At 47.8% G+C, this 18,583-nt stretch overlaps 1 protein-coding gene across 4 annotated transcripts in view; it reads right to left on the bottom strand.

Annotated features, from left to right (window-relative positions):
* Window positions 1-18,583, bottom strand: part of LOC119376133 (uncharacterized) — a 302,522-nt gene that overhangs the window by 48,402 nt on the left and 235,537 nt on the right. For all 4 annotated transcript variants that reach the window (XM_037646065.2, XM_049411363.1, XM_037646066.2 and 1 more), the window contains one exon: window positions 2,166-2,222. In XM_037646065.2, coding sequence (XP_037501993.1) covers window positions 2,166-2,222 — 57 coding nt within the window. The remainder of the gene's footprint in view (window positions 1-2,165; window positions 2,223-18,583) is intronic.

The following is an 18,583-nucleotide window of genomic DNA, read 5'->3' as shown; positions in this document are numbered from 1 at the left end:
AGTGATTTCGCAGTTGGTAGTGGCTTCATTGACCGCAAACGGATAAAACAAATTTTTCGTTTTCATGCAGACTTATGAAACAAAATCCATATTACACATTCAGCTATACAGTGGTTTCCTTAATGCAAAGTTTCTAATAATGGTCGCGCGTTTACGTTCGCGGCAGCTGCTCGCACTATCTTCATGGCTTCACATCAAATTAAATATTCGCAGTAAATAGAACCTTTTCGACCTTATGAAGCGTCAAAGCACTTACTTTTGTTCATGTTCGCAATCCCAGGCCACGATGACAACAACCGCCTCGTGCGCGCAGCGCGCCAGAAAACTCCGCTGCCGCCGGCGTCACCATCGAAATAAGGCTGCACAACTCACTTTCTTGTTCGCTAGGTTTTTTGCGCCTTTGGCAAAGTCGCGAGAGCGCGCCAAGTGATGTGATGATGATATAATGATATAAGCTCGCTTGGGCGTGCCATGAAACGGATGACAGCGGCACATGAAGGCACCAAACGTAGCCTCGGTGATCGGTTCCGGCAGCGCACCGGAGCCCATCGCGGAGGCCGTGCACCAAAGACCGCTTGGGAGCAGTTTTGGCGCAATAATGCGTTTTGGAGCAGGATGGCGCAGCAGAAGCGCATTGGCGCAGCGTGGCGCAAATGGCGCAGCACTTCCACACCTGTTAAGTGCACCATACTTGCATTTTATATCGTAGAGCAACATAATTGCCCATTTGTAGAGCATTAATTTTCTCACGAAAATGTGGCTGCATGTGTGGTTGCTTCGTTAGTAACTTGCAAAGAAGTTCTTTACTTGTTTCCTGCTTGACGTAAGAGTTAAGCTTCACATCTTAAGAATTCAGGAATGTTTCAGCAAGACAACACGTACCGACTCACACTTGTACGCACAGTGAAATTCATATAGGGAATGCACTCGCAGCCTTCGGAAACAATGGCGTATCATAGCACTGGTTTGCAGTTCCTATGGTTTGTTAATCATAGGAACTGCAAATCACTAAGGCGAACAGCTTTCGAAGTTGCAACTGCTCATTTTCTAGCCTGGTGCACCTGACTTCAGTATAGCTGGTGCCCGAAGTCATCAACTGAGTTACAGGGCTCATTTTTGGTCAAAAGTGGCTGCTATGAGGTTCATGCTAGGATTAATGGGTGCTGCGAGCGTCCACCAATCTGTAGTTTTGTTTTTGTCCTTCTTCTGCTTTTCATTTTAAACGTAAAGCTGTACACATGCGCTTGCATACGTTGCTGCCACATCGTCGACGTGGAGGCCAATTACAAAGCGATGCACCCGCCACCACCTTTTGCAGAGTACGCGTGCTTGTGCCCCCTCCGAGATGAGGCATTGTGTGGCTATCATATGAAAATGCTTAGCAACTTTTTCACTACAATAGTGTGCATGCACCGTCGCATTGTGAAAATGCCGGATGGTCATTTCAGACCCTAGCTGCCAGTCAGAATTACCAGTTTGTGAAAACGCTTGAGACACTGCCATTATGGATTTCCTTTGCCAGCATGAGTATAGGCCTCAGAACATCTACACAAATGTTCTAGAATCAAACGGAAAAAAATGCAACACCCCTGCTGTGGACACTTAATGCCATCTGCAAATATTACTGTGCAGTGGCTGCTGAAATGCCTATGAATTAATTGCTCGTTAAAAGCAATTATACCAGCCACTCAGTGCTGGCCCAGTTTTTGCACCTGATGGAACTAAGAGGTCAGATGTGTCCTTTGAGAAGCAAAGTAGATTTTCATCCAACCACATCTGTACTTCCTTGCATGCACAGATGTGATGACTAAGATCACACGTGACCCAGTACAAACACTGCTTCTTTCAATGATTATTTTCGATAACCCATTGTGCATTGCTCTCTGTGTTTTATGACTTGATCGAGACAATATGTAACAGAATGTTGGCAGAACAACAGTGCCTTGTTCCGTGCAGCAGAAGGGAAAGCGCACTCAATAAAGGCATGGCACAACTGAATGTAGGACCAACTACGTGTTGTTTGCACAAACTGCCCCACTACCATGAAGCCACGCTAATCATCCAGCATAACTTGAAAGTCTCAAATAGGAGAGCAACTGTCGAAAGCACAGTTTATCCGTAAGGGTCCCTCACATAAGTGACACTTGACAAGGCACGACACTCACCTGCCTAGGTGAGGGCAATGCGCCAAGGCCCAGCCCGCAGTAGAGTCAGGGGTTGTCCTGCAAGCACAACAAACAGTTTCCTCAAACAAAAATGTTTCTATCTTTAGACCTCATTTTTCTACTGTTTTTTTATCAATACATGCACATCATTTTTAAGATCATCCGTGGCTTTCTACTTTTGAGCTGGACCCTCAGAGGTGGTCATTATCTGCACAACAAATAAAAATGAATCTGTTTAACTTCAATTCATGGAGCATAATACAAATTATGAATTGTAGCCAGTGGCATCAAAAATTGCATCCTCTAGGATTGAATTCGAAGTAGGCTGCCAGTTCAGAGATATACATTCCCAAGGATTGCAACAAAGTAATTTCTGAGCATCAAAGGGCATTTTGTTGAACAGCATTTACTTCAAAGGTGATGCTAGTCTCAAAATTTGCTCCACGTGCATGTGCATTGTGAGATGCCTGGCTTCAATTTGTACATTGCAATATGTGCACTGATATAATTAATAATTCATAAATACCATAAGCAAATATTTCCTAATTATTCATTTATTTATTTTGATTTTCAGTATAGAAAATGATCAACTGATTAAATAATCCACTTCAATGAGCGGATTCAACATTCTGCATGTGCCTACACACACAAAGGAAAAGCCATACATTTCCTCTAAGCAGTCTACCTTCTCTGCTAATGATGCACTCATATTTTATGAAATTCATGACTTGATTTCATTACCTTCTAATATAGTATGGACAGTCTTGTCTCTTTTTCCTTATTTATGTTGCTTACAATGATGCCAAAGCATATGCATAGTTTGCAAGGCCACTAGTGTAAAAGGGTGCTGAATAACATTTTTTTAGTGTGCGGAGCACTTTAGGGGCCCCGCTTGTCGTCCATCTCATGTGGCGTGATCACGCTCGCAGTAAAGCACTCAATACATGCTATAACAAGGTTAGCAATGCTCAAAACCGGGTTAACATGAACGAACAAGGTCTGAAATAATATAATTAGCAGAAGTAACCAAGTAATCGCAATAATTAACTAAAAATCGCTAAAAACATTTCGGAAACATGCGGCTGACTCCGGGGCTGCCCAAGAGAGGGCGCCGCTGCCTCGCCGAGTGTAAAGTCACTGGAACGGGAAAAGTACCGCGACCGTCCTGCCCGCCGCCATATTTGGTCCAGCGCGGCCGAAGCTTCGGAGGCCCGGTGTTGACTTCACGCGGAGTAACGCATGTTTTACGCATTGCGTGCGCTTTTGCAGCCCCAAATGAAGCATACCGTTGTTCTCTAACTGATTAGGAAAGAAATAGCGGCAGTTTTCACTTGCCTACATGCGCACGCACGCGTACTAACGCGATAAAGAAATGCGAACTGCGCGGCATTTACGCGCTCGGCTGTCGGAATTTAATAAATGCGAATCATTTTTTTTAGCGAACTTCTGCGAGTTTGAACGTAACATCTATCTATCTATCTATCTATCTATCTATCTATCTATCTATCTATCTATCTATCTATCTATCTATCTATCTATCTATCTATCTATCTATCTATCTATCTATCTATCTATCTATCTATCTATCTATCTATCTATCTATCTATCTAGCCGCCCACGAGTATGTGCTCTCCTGGCCGTTTCGTTAATGGGATGTATACCAAATTTGGTATGGTATAACATGACTGTATGACGAATATAAACTACAGGTGGTAACATGAAAATAATGACATGTACGGCATGATTTACATGCCACGCTCATGGTGCGCTCGCGGCCGTTTCGCTAGGGTGATACACACCAAAATTGATATGGCGTGACAAGAGCGTATGACGAACATAAGTTACTGGTTATAACGTGCAAATCATGGCAGGCATACCCTGTAAAACATATTTTACATGACATGGCCTCAGGGCGCTCGCGGTCGTTTAGTGAAATGCATATATACCAAAACTGATATGACGAGATATTTCTGTATGATGAACGTTAGTGACAGGTGGTAACATGAAAATCATGACTTGCATGTCATGTACAGCATCACTTACTTGCCACGCTCATGGTGCGCTCGCGGCCGGTTCGGTAGCTTGATATACACCAATTGGTATAGCGCGAGGTGACTGTATGACGAACATGAATGACAGGTGGTAACGTGAAAACCACAACATGCATACATGTACGGCATGGTTTACGTTACACTGTCTTTGTGCGCTTCCGGCCGTTTTGTTAACTGAATGTATACCAAATTTGGTATGGCATGATGTGGGTGCGTGACGAACATAAATTACAGGTCATGCGTTGCATACGCCCGATTCTACATGCATGCATGCATGACAAACATGCGATGTATAGTGAACTAGATGTCATGGCATGAATGATTTCATCTGCCTGAAAGATGAACAAGGCGATATATGCAGGTCTTTGCTGGCTGCTTCGCATTAGATTGATTCCCACAATGCATGGCATCTGCTGGATTGACACAAAAGGCACAATTACATAGTCATGTCACGCGCTACCAATCTTGGTGCATATCAAGCCAGCGAACCGGCCGCGGGTGCACCATAAGCATGGCATGTAAATCATGCCTTGCATGACATGCGTGCCATTATTTTCATGTTACCACCTGGTATTTATGTTCGCCATACAGTCACGTCACGCAATACCGATTTTGGTGCATATCAAGCCAGCGAACCGGCCGTAAGTGCACCATGGGCTTGGCATGTAAATGATGCCTTACATGACATGCGTGCCATTATTTTCATGTTACCACCTGGTATTTATGTTCGTCATTCAGTCACGTCACGCAATACCAATCTGTAGCAGTCAGTTTTCATGGCGCGCTGATCGTTTTATGTGAGCCCAAAGGCGTCAGTTTTACGCCAAACATAATTAAGAGCTGCCCGGCAATGTTATTGTGCATGAACCTTCTGCAGCAACCACGCGAAACAAGCTAAGCTAGTGCAGCGGATACATTCCCCGAAACAGCATTTGCGAATTCGCAATGAAACGCTTGCCTCACAAATGCGGGTATTTAGCCTTGGGAACAAATTTTTCGCGCCGTATTCTGTGCAGCCACACAGCCCGTCACTTGGCATCCGGTTGCTGCTCCCGAAAGCACAGCCGGCGCAGCACCCAGGCCTTCTTCGATGCCTCAACAGGCTTGCGATGAAGTGTCAAAGCGATACGGGATGTCGTAATGTTCCTGCACGCTTTTCTGTGGCTATAAAAACAATCGCCCTTCAAAGCGCAATGCGCCGGCGGCCGGGAGACGCTAGCGAGGCGAGCGAGCTGGACCATTTATGTGGCGAAAGGGCGCGGCGGCGAAGAGAAGAAGAACGCGGTACTTTTCCCGTTCCAGTTACTTTAGCCGAGTGTAAGGTCCCTGTATTTTTCAAAGGTAGCGCAAACCATTGTTCAAAAAGGAAAAGGAGAATTTCCTCAGAATTTCCTGCAGAACGAACGGCGCAGAACAGAGATCTCCGATCACCCTACTCGTTATGACGCGATATGACGCCACCAAAAAAGAAAATATCAAGCAAAAAAAACAAAAAAAAAACAAATGGCGACACCTCCCGGCCTTGAGTGGCATCTCCCGCTTCAGCCAATCAGCGCGCTTGTTCTTCCCCAGGAGAACGAACAAGCGGAACGAACAGATCTCCGATCGCCCCCCAGATGCCAACTTGTTGCGCTGTTGGCTGCTCGAACAAGTTCTATAAACGTTGGCTCGAAGAGCATTGCCAAGGGTGTCAAGTCTTTTTTTTTTATTCCTCGTGGAAAGGAAAACCTCAACGGCGAGCGATATGGTTCCATTTTATCGGGAGAAAGAATTTCGATTGCCACGACGGGAGGCTTTGTGAGGTAAATCGACCACTACTAAACCCTTTCGTGTATATTTGCCATTCGAACTCTTTTAGTTGGAACTAAGGCTCGATACTGATGCCTAAGTTAGACAAAAAAAAAGCGGCGTGACATTATCGGCCACGCTTTCTCGCACACTATATTTACAGCGAAAATGATTGTTCTGCGAAAATTTACCGGAACGTTTGCGAAAAATATATTTGCAAGATCTCTGTTTTCTCACTCAACCCTGGCGCGGCCCGTAGATTTTACAAAATTCATTTGCCAAAAGTCGTTAAAAAGCTTACTCTCAGAAAGTCAGAGCTGTTCCTTTAGCGCTCATAAACAGAGGGTGGTGATGAGATGTGTACGACAGAGACATGGCAGGCAAGTAGCATCGATTGATCAGCGTAATTTGCTGAGCGTAAAAAAAAATTACTTAGCTATATGCTGCAAAGCTGCCCGTATGCAAAGTATATATTCAAACGCATGTTTGTTCTCCAACCCTCTAATTTTTTCCCTGAACTATATGTTTATTTGAAGCAGGTGTAAGTTTTTATTCTTTGTGTTGTCGGTTTTTATATTTTTTAAAATTTATCCGCATTTCTCAGTGTTTCTGATTCAGTGTTACTGATACTCTGTGTTCAATAATAATTATTATAACACAGTTGCTGCATGTTTCTCTTTGATGCGCTTTATTATTTGTTGCAGTTTTGAGCACTTCGGCAGTATTTCGTTTGGCAAATTACAGAGGGCACATTGGAGGATGTCTGTATATTTCAGAAACACTTCACGGATGATCAGTTCGAGCCAGTCATCCTTGCGACAAATGGCTGAAAGAAGCTAAAACCTAATGCGGTTCCCTCCATATTTCTGCATCGGCCAGTCTCGAACAGTCTCCAATTAAGAGCTAGCTCCAATTAATGAGCACGAGCAGCACACGATGGAACCAAAAAGATATTTACCTGAGGGGGCAACAGAAGCGCGTCAACCCAGTTCGAAATTTAAAAGAATGCGCGCTAAATAGGTGCCTCCGCCGTGTTGTGTGTTCGTAATTTGATGTAGCGTCTGATTGTCCGAAATGCGTCTTGTCAACAAACACCACGGTATCCGAAAAGAAAAACGGCAGCTGCAAAGACTTTCTAGGATTGCGTTTAATATGTCTGCCTCTTGTTCGCCTGGTGCGAGCGACGCATCCTATTAAAACTTGTTGTTGGGCTAGTTGGTAACTCGTCATATTGTAAGAAAGAAACTTAGCGCAATTTATAATTTCCACAAAGCACTCACAGAATCACACACGCACACACTCAAGACACACACACCACACACAGCGCTGTGTGTGGTGTGTGTGTCTTGAGTGTGTGCGTGTGTGATTCGAGTGCTTTGTGGAAATTATAAATTGCGCTAAGTTTCTTTCTTACAATATGACGCATCCTATACTTATGAACTCAAATACAATGCACAAGTGCTAGGTTTTCAAGTTGTCAAAACAGGTCCCAGGTCTAGAAAGCTGTTTGCGCGTAAGGTGCCGCAATAAGATTTCTTATATATTCCGGCACCAGTGTGCGATTTGTTGCATATAAAACGCGAAATGATAGCTAATGTACCGACCAACCACAAACTATTTTTACTACACATCTTACGCACGAACAGCTGTGTGAATCAGCGCCCAGAATTGTCGCGTTTCTAAGCAACTACAAGCAAGCGCTTCGACGCGCCGCATGCAGGCCGGGCGCGCCTTGCGAGTCTCGCCCAATAATGGCGGCCGAGCGAGGAGGAAACGGCGCTGAGGGGAGGAGTTTGCGCTACCTTTGAAAAATAGAGGGACCTTAGCCGAGTGAGCGAGTGCCCCTCCCCCTGCGCTGTGTCGCCACATCTGGGCATGGATGGGGGAAACAACCCTTGCTGCAGACGACGCGTATCTCAACTGCCGTAACAAGCAGCTGCTAAGAAGTCGATCAAGCGCAGCAAGAAGCAGGGTGTCGGAACGAAATGCTTTTGTTTCGGTTTTAGTTTCGTTCCACCGCAAAAAGTTCCGTTTCTGTCCAGAACGAAAAAGAAATGTTCCGCAACAGTTCGTAACGGTTTTTTTAAACGAAAGTGTTTTATGCCGGAGTCCACCACGGCTCCACTGACGTATTTCCGTCACAGATATGACGTTGTAAAATATAAAGACTTACAGATGGCAAAGAAAAAACTAGAAGAAAAAGTTCCGTCATCGGCAGTCGAACTTACGACCCCTCGCTACGCAGCGCAAAACGATTCGGCCACAGACGGCACGTTGTTCGCTATGCTAACGGCATGGGCGTCCGGATGGGGGTGCAAGGGGGGGCGGCTGCCCTCCCCTGGAATTTCGGATAATATCTTTCTATGCAGTAGCAATAAGCTGCACACGTTCGTTAGCATAGAACAGGTCCGCATATCGGTGTGAAACGGCCTTCAGGATTGCCAGCCAACTTTTGCACGTTATTACATATTGACTAACCTTGCCGGTCAAGTCACGGTAGTGAACACCCCCCCCCCCTCATGGATGCACCCCCTGGAAAAATTTCTGCGGACGCCCTTGGCTAACGGTGAGCTATTTATATACACTATTTGCCCGTGGCGGTACTCCGAGATCGGTGGTACATCAGCGTGTTTTCGTTATCTCTAGCGACACGATGCGAAAGGCTCGAAGGGCGCGCTTTAAAGGTCGTCGCCCCACTCTACAGGGCTTGGTCGCTCGTGCGCGCTTATCTCGTGATGACGGTGGTTTGTACGACTGGTGCTCTCACCGCAAGTTCGCGTTGAGAGCACGAAGGTGACTTCGCTCACTGTAGTGGCCGCTTTTGCGAAAGGAGCGCGCTGCTCACACAGAAATAAGTTACAACTGTGACAGTTAGCTCGCGCCCATCCTGAGTACGTTCGTTCCATGCGTCCTCCCTGCTTGAGCAGCGCGTTGCAAGTTTCGAGCTGCTTGCCATTCTTCGCGTGAGATTACAATTTGTTGCTATAGCATTTATTCCTTCGCCCTTGTGCCGAAACAATCCACATCAAACGCTCAACTACGTCTGCGGAGACACGTTTTACTTTCGTGTTATACCGATTCCTACGAAACACGGATCAGCCATGTTTTTTCTTTTTGTACCCAAAAAATTGAAGTTTGTAGTGTGCACGTATCTCACAGGAGTACGGCCGCTAGCGTGGGTTCGGACTTAGCGAGCCACAGGGCCGCGTCTGCCGTCGCCACGCGTGAACTAGCGCGCCGCTGCACACGTACCTTCGAGCGCAAACAAGGCGCCGAGCGTAGCGCGGCAAGTACACAGTACTGCTCTCGAGATCCGCAACACTTTATTGCCTGCGGCAACACCACAAAACGCAGTACAACGCCCGCTCCCAAAGGCGGCGGGAGAAGCAAAACAGGCTTAACCACGCCACGGACGAAAGTACAACACAAAGGGTGCCGCTAGCACGTCTCCGCGGGCAAAAGGGGCTCACGGCGACACGCCACTGAGGGAAACGGCCCCTCGCGACTATGCTGCGTACTCTTATGATCTGCGACCACAGGGCCCGATCGCTCGAGCAAGGGGAAACTCCGCTCGCGTTGGCTTCGATAGGTACGGTTTCGGCGTAGTATGACTACGCGCGAAGGCACCGCACCGCTCTTCAGCCTAGCGTTCAGAAAGGACAACGTAAGGTAAGCGCTCGCCGCTGGCGCAAGGCACCGTTGGCGAACTCCGTCCGAGCGAGCCCGAACAAAGGAGCCGACGGACGGGAAAGAAAATGCGTGCTTACCCTACGAGGTCCAGAGAGAGTCCCTCTCTCCCGCCACGCAAAACGTCTCGCGAGACGCGAGCACGCGAGACTCGAACGCGGCGCCACCGTCGAGATCCGGCGCCGGGGTGAGGGGGGTTAACGTCATCCCCGCTCGCCCAGCGCCGTAGGACGGCGGAGGAGGGGAGCAGCATGATCGGATATGAGGATGGCAGAAATAGGCGAAAAAAAACCCCGCTCAATGGCGACGGGCAAGCCTCAATCCCCACAAGTTAAGGTAATCATAAAAAACATTGGATCTGCAATGTAGTTACTAGCTCTCCTCTTAAGAAAGTGGGACAAGGGTAAAACATTCTTCAGAGGAACGGAAGTAACTGTACCACGAATTCCTACTAACTAGCACAAACCAGTATTAATTTCAAAGTCACAGTATTTATTTTCTCAAAAGACAAATACGTATTTTTTGAGTGGGCTCAATGTTTTGTGTCAAGCGAGTGAGCACGATCTCAGAAACAGCACGTCATTGAGTTTACTCTCTGATGTGCAAGACCGCTGTTCTGATAAAAAGATCGCCAAGCCTGCGCGGAACACGCAGCCCAGTCACAGAGAAAGCTGGAAGAGCGGACTTTGTAGATCCCGTTGTAGAGTCTCTTGGGGCAACTAATACAAGTACACATGCAAGGTACCCACTACGCCGTAAGTCATCGTAATTTTTCGGAAGTAGCAAAGTTCCCACTATGTCATTTTCCGTCATTATTCGGAGAATCGTGGTACCCGTTACACATCTGTAAGGCATTATGTGCACTTTGTGCTGTGGCTGATGATGATGAAGAATTATGGCTGAGCACTTTGCAGTGGGTGGGAAGCAGTGTTGCGGAATGGGCGCCTCCATTCGATTCCAATTCCATTTCGGGGAATTAGAAGTTGCCGCAATTCCATTCCTTTCAATTCGTCGGAATGAAAAAAAAAAACTTAGCCAATTCGCACACCGGGAGTGGCCGGGCAGTTCAATTCCATTCCTGTAATTACTCAACGTAGGAAAGGGATCTTGATAGTTTTATCGAGTTAAAAATGAACACCCCATAAAGCTGATGTCATCACATGCATCAGAACTGCAAAAGTACGTAAAACACGTTACCATGGTCGAGGGATAGTAGCTCGGTGATATATCTCGTGCAGTACAACCACCCCATTAATTCCCATAGGGGCAGTTCTCCCGCTACCTATAGTATTTGCGTGGTCAACATGTTTGAACGAATGGTGGTGTTTTAACATTGTTTAAGCTTAAATGTGTTGATGCTAAAATGACGACATAGCATATTTTTATGCAGAAAAATGTAGTATTCAAGAAGACAAAGCAGTTTTGCCACGCGTTTAGAGCGGTCGTAAATAAAGAAAAAAACAAAGATTTGGTTAATGGGGAACAAAACCCTTTAGATCTGCTGGTATTAGTTGGAACAGTGTGCACCGCTCGGGCACCGTGTGCCTTTGCATCGAATACGGAATACTGGGGCGCACTGCTCGTCAGCACTCACGCTTGTCAAGTGCGCCTGGCAAGCATGGATAGGGTGAGGCGAACTTTCTGGGTTCGCCTGTGCGCAGGTATGCAATGTCTTCCTTGTCGCAAAGGTTATTTACGTGTGTCAGGTACTAAACTGCTCGTGAGATAAAGGTCAGGATATGCATAGAGTATTCGCCACTTTCGTGTGGAGGTATCAATGGGAACCAGCACGCAGGAGTAATTTGTTTCTTCCTTCGGTATGTGCTGGAGTAATGCATTTGTTTGTACACTAACTTATGCCTCGGCTTGTAGTAGGCGCGTTGCTTATAAACGTACCGTGCTTGTAATCAGCCAAGCCATTTTAAAAATGCTGCTTTATTGTTAATTTCGAGGCTCTGACTTACTAATGTTTGAAGTTTGAAAAACAGCACGTAGACGAAAACGTGCTCTATTTCCGGGAAAAGACGTAATTCCATTCGCATTCCATTCCTGCAAACGTCGTCCCCATTCCATTCCGGGGTCGCGAAAATGTGGAATGATTCCGAAGTCATTGCAATCCTGGTGGGGCAACTCCGCAACACTGGTGGGAAGCATTAAACCACACACTCTTTGAGCTATTAGCATTCTGTGATGACTGCTTGATATTTTACTCTTCTGTCACGCTATATTACATATGTTAACACCATTCCTTGCCCGACATGACGCCTGTATAGAGTATTTTTGCGAAGGAGTTACAAGCACCAGCGTGGCACTGTGGTGAAAGACCCGACTGCGACGCAGAGGGCGCGGGTTAAAACCCCATCCGATCCTAGAAATTTGTTTCTCATTTAATATTTTCTTATTGCACACGATAGCGGTCCCGTACACCGGCGGCGGCGGACAACTATGGCGCCAAAATCAGGTGTTGTGAACTCATAACAGCTTTCGCTGTAACAAACTTCAGCGCCGACAACACCCTCTCCACTTTAGCCTCCGTGATAGGCGCGCAAAAGTCCACTTGCGTTAATATAAACATCTCTGGTTGGCACTGTTTTCGTTTTTCGCACAATTTCAACATATCTTTGCTTTGGAATTCCTGCCTGAGGTACGTGCTAATACTATACCCTGAGATATGCTCACATTTCAGTTTCAGTTTTCTCTTGAACCAAAAAACGATTGAAAAAATTTCGGTTTCACTCCGGGACGAAATAACAGATAAAGTTTCGATTACGTTTTCGTTCCGGTCAAAAATATCGTTTTTTTCGTTTTCGGTTTTCATTGCGACACACTGGCAAGAAGTAGCGCACATGTCGTACACTGAGTTTGCAAATCTCCCTAACAAGATTCGTGCCTGGGAATGCTTGCCTCAACCATTGTCGTCATCGACGCAAACAGAGCAGTGGGAACTCTACGCACTTTCTCGGGTTTCACACTAGTGGAGCTGGCATACTTTTTTTTCCCCAGTTCTTCCCAAAGATGACTGAAGCATTTACACAATGTACGCGGGTGTTTTTACATTTCACCCCTATCCAAGTGCAGCTGCCGTGGCCATCAATTGAACCTGCGTCCTCGAGCAAAGTGCTCTTTGAATGGCTCCAAGGCAACCCAGAAAACCTTTTGCTGTCATGCAGTAGCCACGCTTATTCAAATATCGTCAATTTTGGCATCTTGAATTTGTTTATCGTGCACCTAGCACCTCCTACTATAGTTAGTCCAGCCACTGAACTTTCAGAATCAGTTTGAATTGGCCCGTTTTGGCAACACAGTGATTTTTGACAGACCTTTTGCGCGAACCAATGTGCGTGTGCTGTTGGGAAAATGCGCTTGGCTGACGAACTTGACAGAAATGCGTGCCGCTCGATGTTATGCTTCAGTAACATCAAAGTTCTGTAATCAAAAGAACTTTTGCAAGTCAAATATCAAATTATGGTGTCAGCTTCGCAATCTGACAGTGTTGAGCGGTAATAATTGCCTGAAATTTATGCCAGCTGTTGTTAATAACTGCCTGAAATTTAGAGAGCTGTTGTTTGGAGTCGAGGAAGATTTATTCTACGAAAAATTATTTCCAAAGGTCCGCCGCATGTATAACGTGTGGACGTGGCCTTTTCCGCCAGTTTCCAAGAGCTTCGCGGTTTCGCTTCTATTATATCAAACACAGGGCCGCATCCCGTGTCGCTAGTCGCTCACGGGCGCATGGGTGCGCACCTGCGCCGCTCGAAACTATCTTGCAACCGCACCTGAATTTAGTGACGACGAGCTTTGAGTCCGGAGATGACAGCACCTCAGCTTCAAGCTCTGATAGCGACGATTATTAGAGTCAGCCTGGGACATCCGCAGCCGTTCAGGGGTTGGTTTCGTTTACGGCCTCAAGTAGTCTCGCCTGCCACGCGTGCGTAGCTGCTGACCTTCGTGCACAATCGTAGAGTTACTCTGGTTACGTGCGAGGTCCACACGTCACTAGGGCGTGATGTGCTGGCGCCGGCTGCAAAGCTTCTCACGACAAGAAGGCCGCCAAAGCAGATCTCGGCCCCGCACTACAGAGTGGCGCTAGACATTTTAGGACTGTGCGTGATTTCGTTCCTTTTTTTTTCAATACTATCTGCAAAAATACGAATAAATATGCTTGGATGCATATTTTGAAACGCCAGCCTATGCGGAGAGAGGTAGCTCATGGAAAGAGGTGACGCCAGACGAACTGGTGAAGTTCATATTGCCACGCGCGCTTCTTTTTGTCATTTTTATGTAACTTATAGTCTGTTGCACGCGCAGCCGCTGCCTTCCGCAAGCAGCGCCCTTATGTCTCGGAACCTTCCAGATTATCTTAGAATCTTTTTATGTCTTGAGCGCGCAAACGCGAACAGCTGAGATTATTCTCAGCTGCCACCAGCGATAACGCGGCCACCAGCGATAAGGCTCGAATGTTTGATGCTGCATGTATAAAAGCCGACGTGCCTTACCGCAGACGAGTTTTATCGACGGCCGACGCCCTGTTCGCCGCTATCAGTGTACAGCGTGTATTGCTGTGATTTGAGTTTTCATTTCCGGCCACAAGTTCGGCCAAATAAAGAGTTTCATCTTGAACACGCTGACTGCTGTCTTCGTCGACATCACGACCACGTGATATCTAGTGGAGGTGCTGCTTGTTCATGTTCCGGACGCCCCCGTCAAGCCGTGAGCCCAGCCCACGTCGCGAAGAAGACACCGACACCATCAGCGACAGTCGAGCCAGCCACAGACTGAAATGACTACCCCCTTCCCCCCCCCCCCCCCCTCCCCCAATACGCACTCCTACCGCACAAGACCAGGATCACAACGAAGAAGAGAATAGCCACAATGACAGCCGCTGTGGCACCTACAACGGTCGTCATGCATCAACCGAGGGAGCCGCCGACATTCCGCGGATCACCATGCGAGGATCCAGAAAGCTGGCTGGAGGCATACGGCCAGGTCTCCACGTTCAACAACTGGGACTGCGACGAGAAGCTACGCCATGTCTACTTCGCCCTTGAAGATGGCACAAAGACCTGGTTTGAGAATCGAGAGTCCGCGCTAACATCATGGGACCTCTTCCGCACCGGATTTTTGAACACCTTCACGAGCGTCATCCGGAAAGAATGGGTGAAACCCTTCTGGAGACCCGTGTACAGCTCCCCAATGAGAACATCGGACTGTACACCGAAGAAATGACTCGCCTATTTCGCCATGCTGACCCCGCCATGTCCGAAGAAAAGAAAGTTCGCTTCCTGATGCGGGGAGTGAAGGAAGAACTTTTTGCCGGACTTGTGCGCAACCCGCCGAAGACGGTCTCGGAATTCCTTTCGGAGGCCACCACAATCGAAAAGGAACTAGAAATCCGCACTAAGCAATATAACCGCCGCATGCCCGCGTCGAGCTACGGGGATCTTCAAGCTCTGGGAACCAACGAGACCTGCACGAGACGATCACAGCGGTCGTGCCAGGGGCGTAGGCAGAAAATTTTATCGGGGGCGGGGGGCACCACCTTGATCTGAAGTGAGGGACTGGCAGGCACATGTAGTCGAGTGCCATTTTGGGCTCTATATGCAATGCCAAAAAAATTTTTCGGGGGGGGGGGGGGGGCACGGGCCCGGTGTGTCCCCCTCCCCCCCTGGCTACGCCACTGGGTCGTGCGCGAGGAGCTGCAGATGTTCCCCAGATCGCAACCTCAGGTGGATTCGATAGCCGAGATCGTTCGTGAAGAACTTCAGCAGTCCACTTGGGGTCCCTGAACCATCACATCTTCAGCCGCAAGCCTTGAGCTACGCTCCTGCAGCCCGACGCACCGCCCTCCCTCCACGCCCACGTCAACACGCCGCACAGCCGCAGTACCGTCGCCAGACGCCGCCGCCATCATCGACGCCATACCGCCCGCCTGTCGGCCAACGTTACACGCCGAGGAAAACCGACGTTTGGCGTGCGCTTGACAACCGACCGCTCTGCTATCACTGCGGGGAAGCCGGCCACACCTACCGCGGCTGCCAGTAACAACAGATGGGACTACATGGCTTCGCCGTCAACGCACGGCCTCCACACGTGGTGAGCTGCCACGTGACATCGCCGACTACTTGGCCACAACTGAATGGGCACCTCTACGTACGTCACGTTCGCCATCGCCTGGACGCTACCGGTCCCCTCAGCGACGACAGCAGTACAGCGGCCCTAACCGGGGCCGTTCCGCGAGCCAATATCCGGAAAACTAAGGGCAGCAACCGATGGAGGTGCGGTTGCTGTACGACGAACTACCGAAGATCCTCCGCCGACGATGACGACGCCGCGACGAAACCTTCAGAACACGACGCGAACCAGACAGACTCCTGACGATGAAACCTCGCGCACCGAAGAAGATCTGACGACGCGATATGGAAGCACCGGAACAAACCGACGCAGCCGTGATCCGACGCCATGACCTAACCGCAACGCAAGACGACGAACTAGCGAACTCGACGTTCTTATCGATGGCCACAGCGTCACAGCTGTCGTCGATACTAGAGCCGACTATTCCGTCGTCAGTGGGCCCTTCGCCGCGAAGTTGAAGAAAGTTAAGACTGCTTGGGAAGGCCCCGAAATCCGTACCGCTGGAGGCCATCTAATGGACCTTATGCAAAATTGCTGGCATCTATCGAAGGTTTCACGAAGCTACCGATTCGGCGCCATGTTGAAGGCTTGTGTCCGAATCGTATTGCTGTCGCTGCTATAACTTCTTGCTTGTATGTGCTTTGGTAGTAGGCAATCGGGTCATAAAAAAACGTTAGACAAGTGTATAAGGGCCTGTACACGCCAGCGGCATTCCCTAGTTATTACGCTGACATTTATTACGTGTAAAGAACTGCCTCACAACGAGACGAAGGGCCAAGTTTGTCACCGAGTCTCATGTAAGCCTGTCGTCGTTGAGCTTTGCGCTATGTTATAAATTTTGTCTGTCTGTTTTCAGTGTAGCAAATAAACCGTTGTTAGCTATCTCAATATCATGCGTGTAGTGTAGGATGGTTGGGAGGAGGCTTAAGCGCGCGACACGGCTTGGCACAGCGATGAAGGTAAGAAAGTGCTGTTGGCCGGCCCATTTCACAGCGTATTTCATAAGGGACAGCCTACGTCGACCTGGTGTATTGTGCGTCTAATTTTAAGTAAAACGTTGTCCTCTTCTTTATTTTCGAAATAAGAAATATTTCGCTGCTGCAGTCACCAACGTACATTATGTATAGAATTACCGCACGATTAAAATGTAAAAAAATTTCTGCATCCCCCGCACGTGAAAAGTGAACATGAAAAGTGTTAGTTGCTCCAAGAAGTAGGTGCCGATTAGATGGTATTTTATAGAATCTCCTTCCGACACGTGCTCGTAAATAACACGGTACGCCAAGAATATTCGCGTTCACATCGTCGCTTTCGGGGCCTATTGGCGCCTTAAAATTTCAGCCCGTAGCAGTAAGGCAGTTTTGCGTCACCCACTGAACGCTTGCGAAACCACCTCAGAGCATAACCAACGGTTGCGCACCCACGGTAGAATGCAACAAATTTGCCGGAACAGCATTTTATTTCAATTTCATTCGAAAAATGCACACACTTGAAGCAGCTGTTGACAATTCATGGCACACAGGGGTGGATACAGGATTTTTCCGATGGAGAATAAGCTTTTGGGAGACCCTGATATGTGCTCTTCTTAGTAAAAAGAAGGTAAGGTGTGGCGGTCAAGATATTCGGGCCACCCCTCTGAACTTGACAGCGATAGAACACGAAATGCTTGGAAAATACGCATAGTGAAGTAATACACGCGCAAAGCACCCTGCCAAACGCTGCCTTGTTAAACTCCACCCAATCGAAAACAAACTACAAACAACACACCCCAGCGCTATCGGTCCGTTCGCTGAGAATCGATGACGCGCACGAGCTACCTGTCTAACATGTAATTGTTATCACGATGTAATAAACAAAGTAACGTTGTCAACAGCAGCGCAGGCATGCGCGAGTTATAGCCACGATGCAGCTTTGAAGCTCGTCCACGAAGCCAGTTTGTCTGTGACAAGGCGCGAAAACTGTCTCGTTCCGGCATGACACGAAGGATGTGTTCTCTGATGAGTACCAATGCTGTCACATACCGCATCTATTAAGAACAGCGAACGTAAACACGGCGTTAGTTGTAAGCAGGGGGCAACGTAACGATCTGCCGCTTCTCGTCGGCCGCGAGGAAATCTAATAACATGGAGGCTAGCTTCCTGCAAACCTTTTAGGGGCGAAGCTCCTTATAGGGTGTGGGTCGTTCCCTCCTCTGTAGTAGTAGTAGTAGTAGTAGTAGTAGTAGTAGTAGTAGTAGTAGTAGTAGTAGTAGTATGTAGCCAGCTCTAGTTTAATGATTTGATGACTAGATGAGCAACTCACTAGATATCATAATTTACAAGACATCGTAGTGTTCCTTGATTTAATCACACTAAAAGGCATACTTTGCGGGCGATATACTCTAGTGAGCTTTCAACTTTTCGTCTTAATGTACATGATAAAGAAATTATTTCTAAGAAAAACGCAAAGCACACCTTGAGCAAGATGTTTCGCTAAATGGGACCATGAGGCGATGCGAAGCCGGAGCACTTGCACGATCGCGTTCCGTTGGCTTTCGTTGGGCATGCTACCGACCTCGCGTCGTGGAACGCGAAGAGGAACGCTACGCGCGTCGTGTCTTCCCTCTAGCCTTGCCGTTAATTCTCACAGGGCGAGCGGGGAACGCGGTCGCTCTTGGTGCGCTTTCTCTTTCGCTCGGAGTCGCGCTCGCTCTTCGCGCGCTTTCTCTGCATTTCTCGCGCAATTTCTCTGAGCGGACACGTTCCCTGCATTTCACCGATC

The sequence above is a fragment of the Rhipicephalus sanguineus genome, unplaced genomic scaffold (assembly GCF_013339695.2).
Source record: "Rhipicephalus sanguineus isolate Rsan-2018 unplaced genomic scaffold, BIME_Rsan_1.4 Seq10967, whole genome shotgun sequence".
Classification (NCBI taxonomy): Eukaryota; Metazoa; Arthropoda; class Arachnida; order Ixodida; family Ixodidae; genus Rhipicephalus; species Rhipicephalus sanguineus.
The sequence above is the reverse complement of the archived record's forward strand: the minus strand, read 5'-3'. Positions and strand labels throughout refer to the sequence as shown.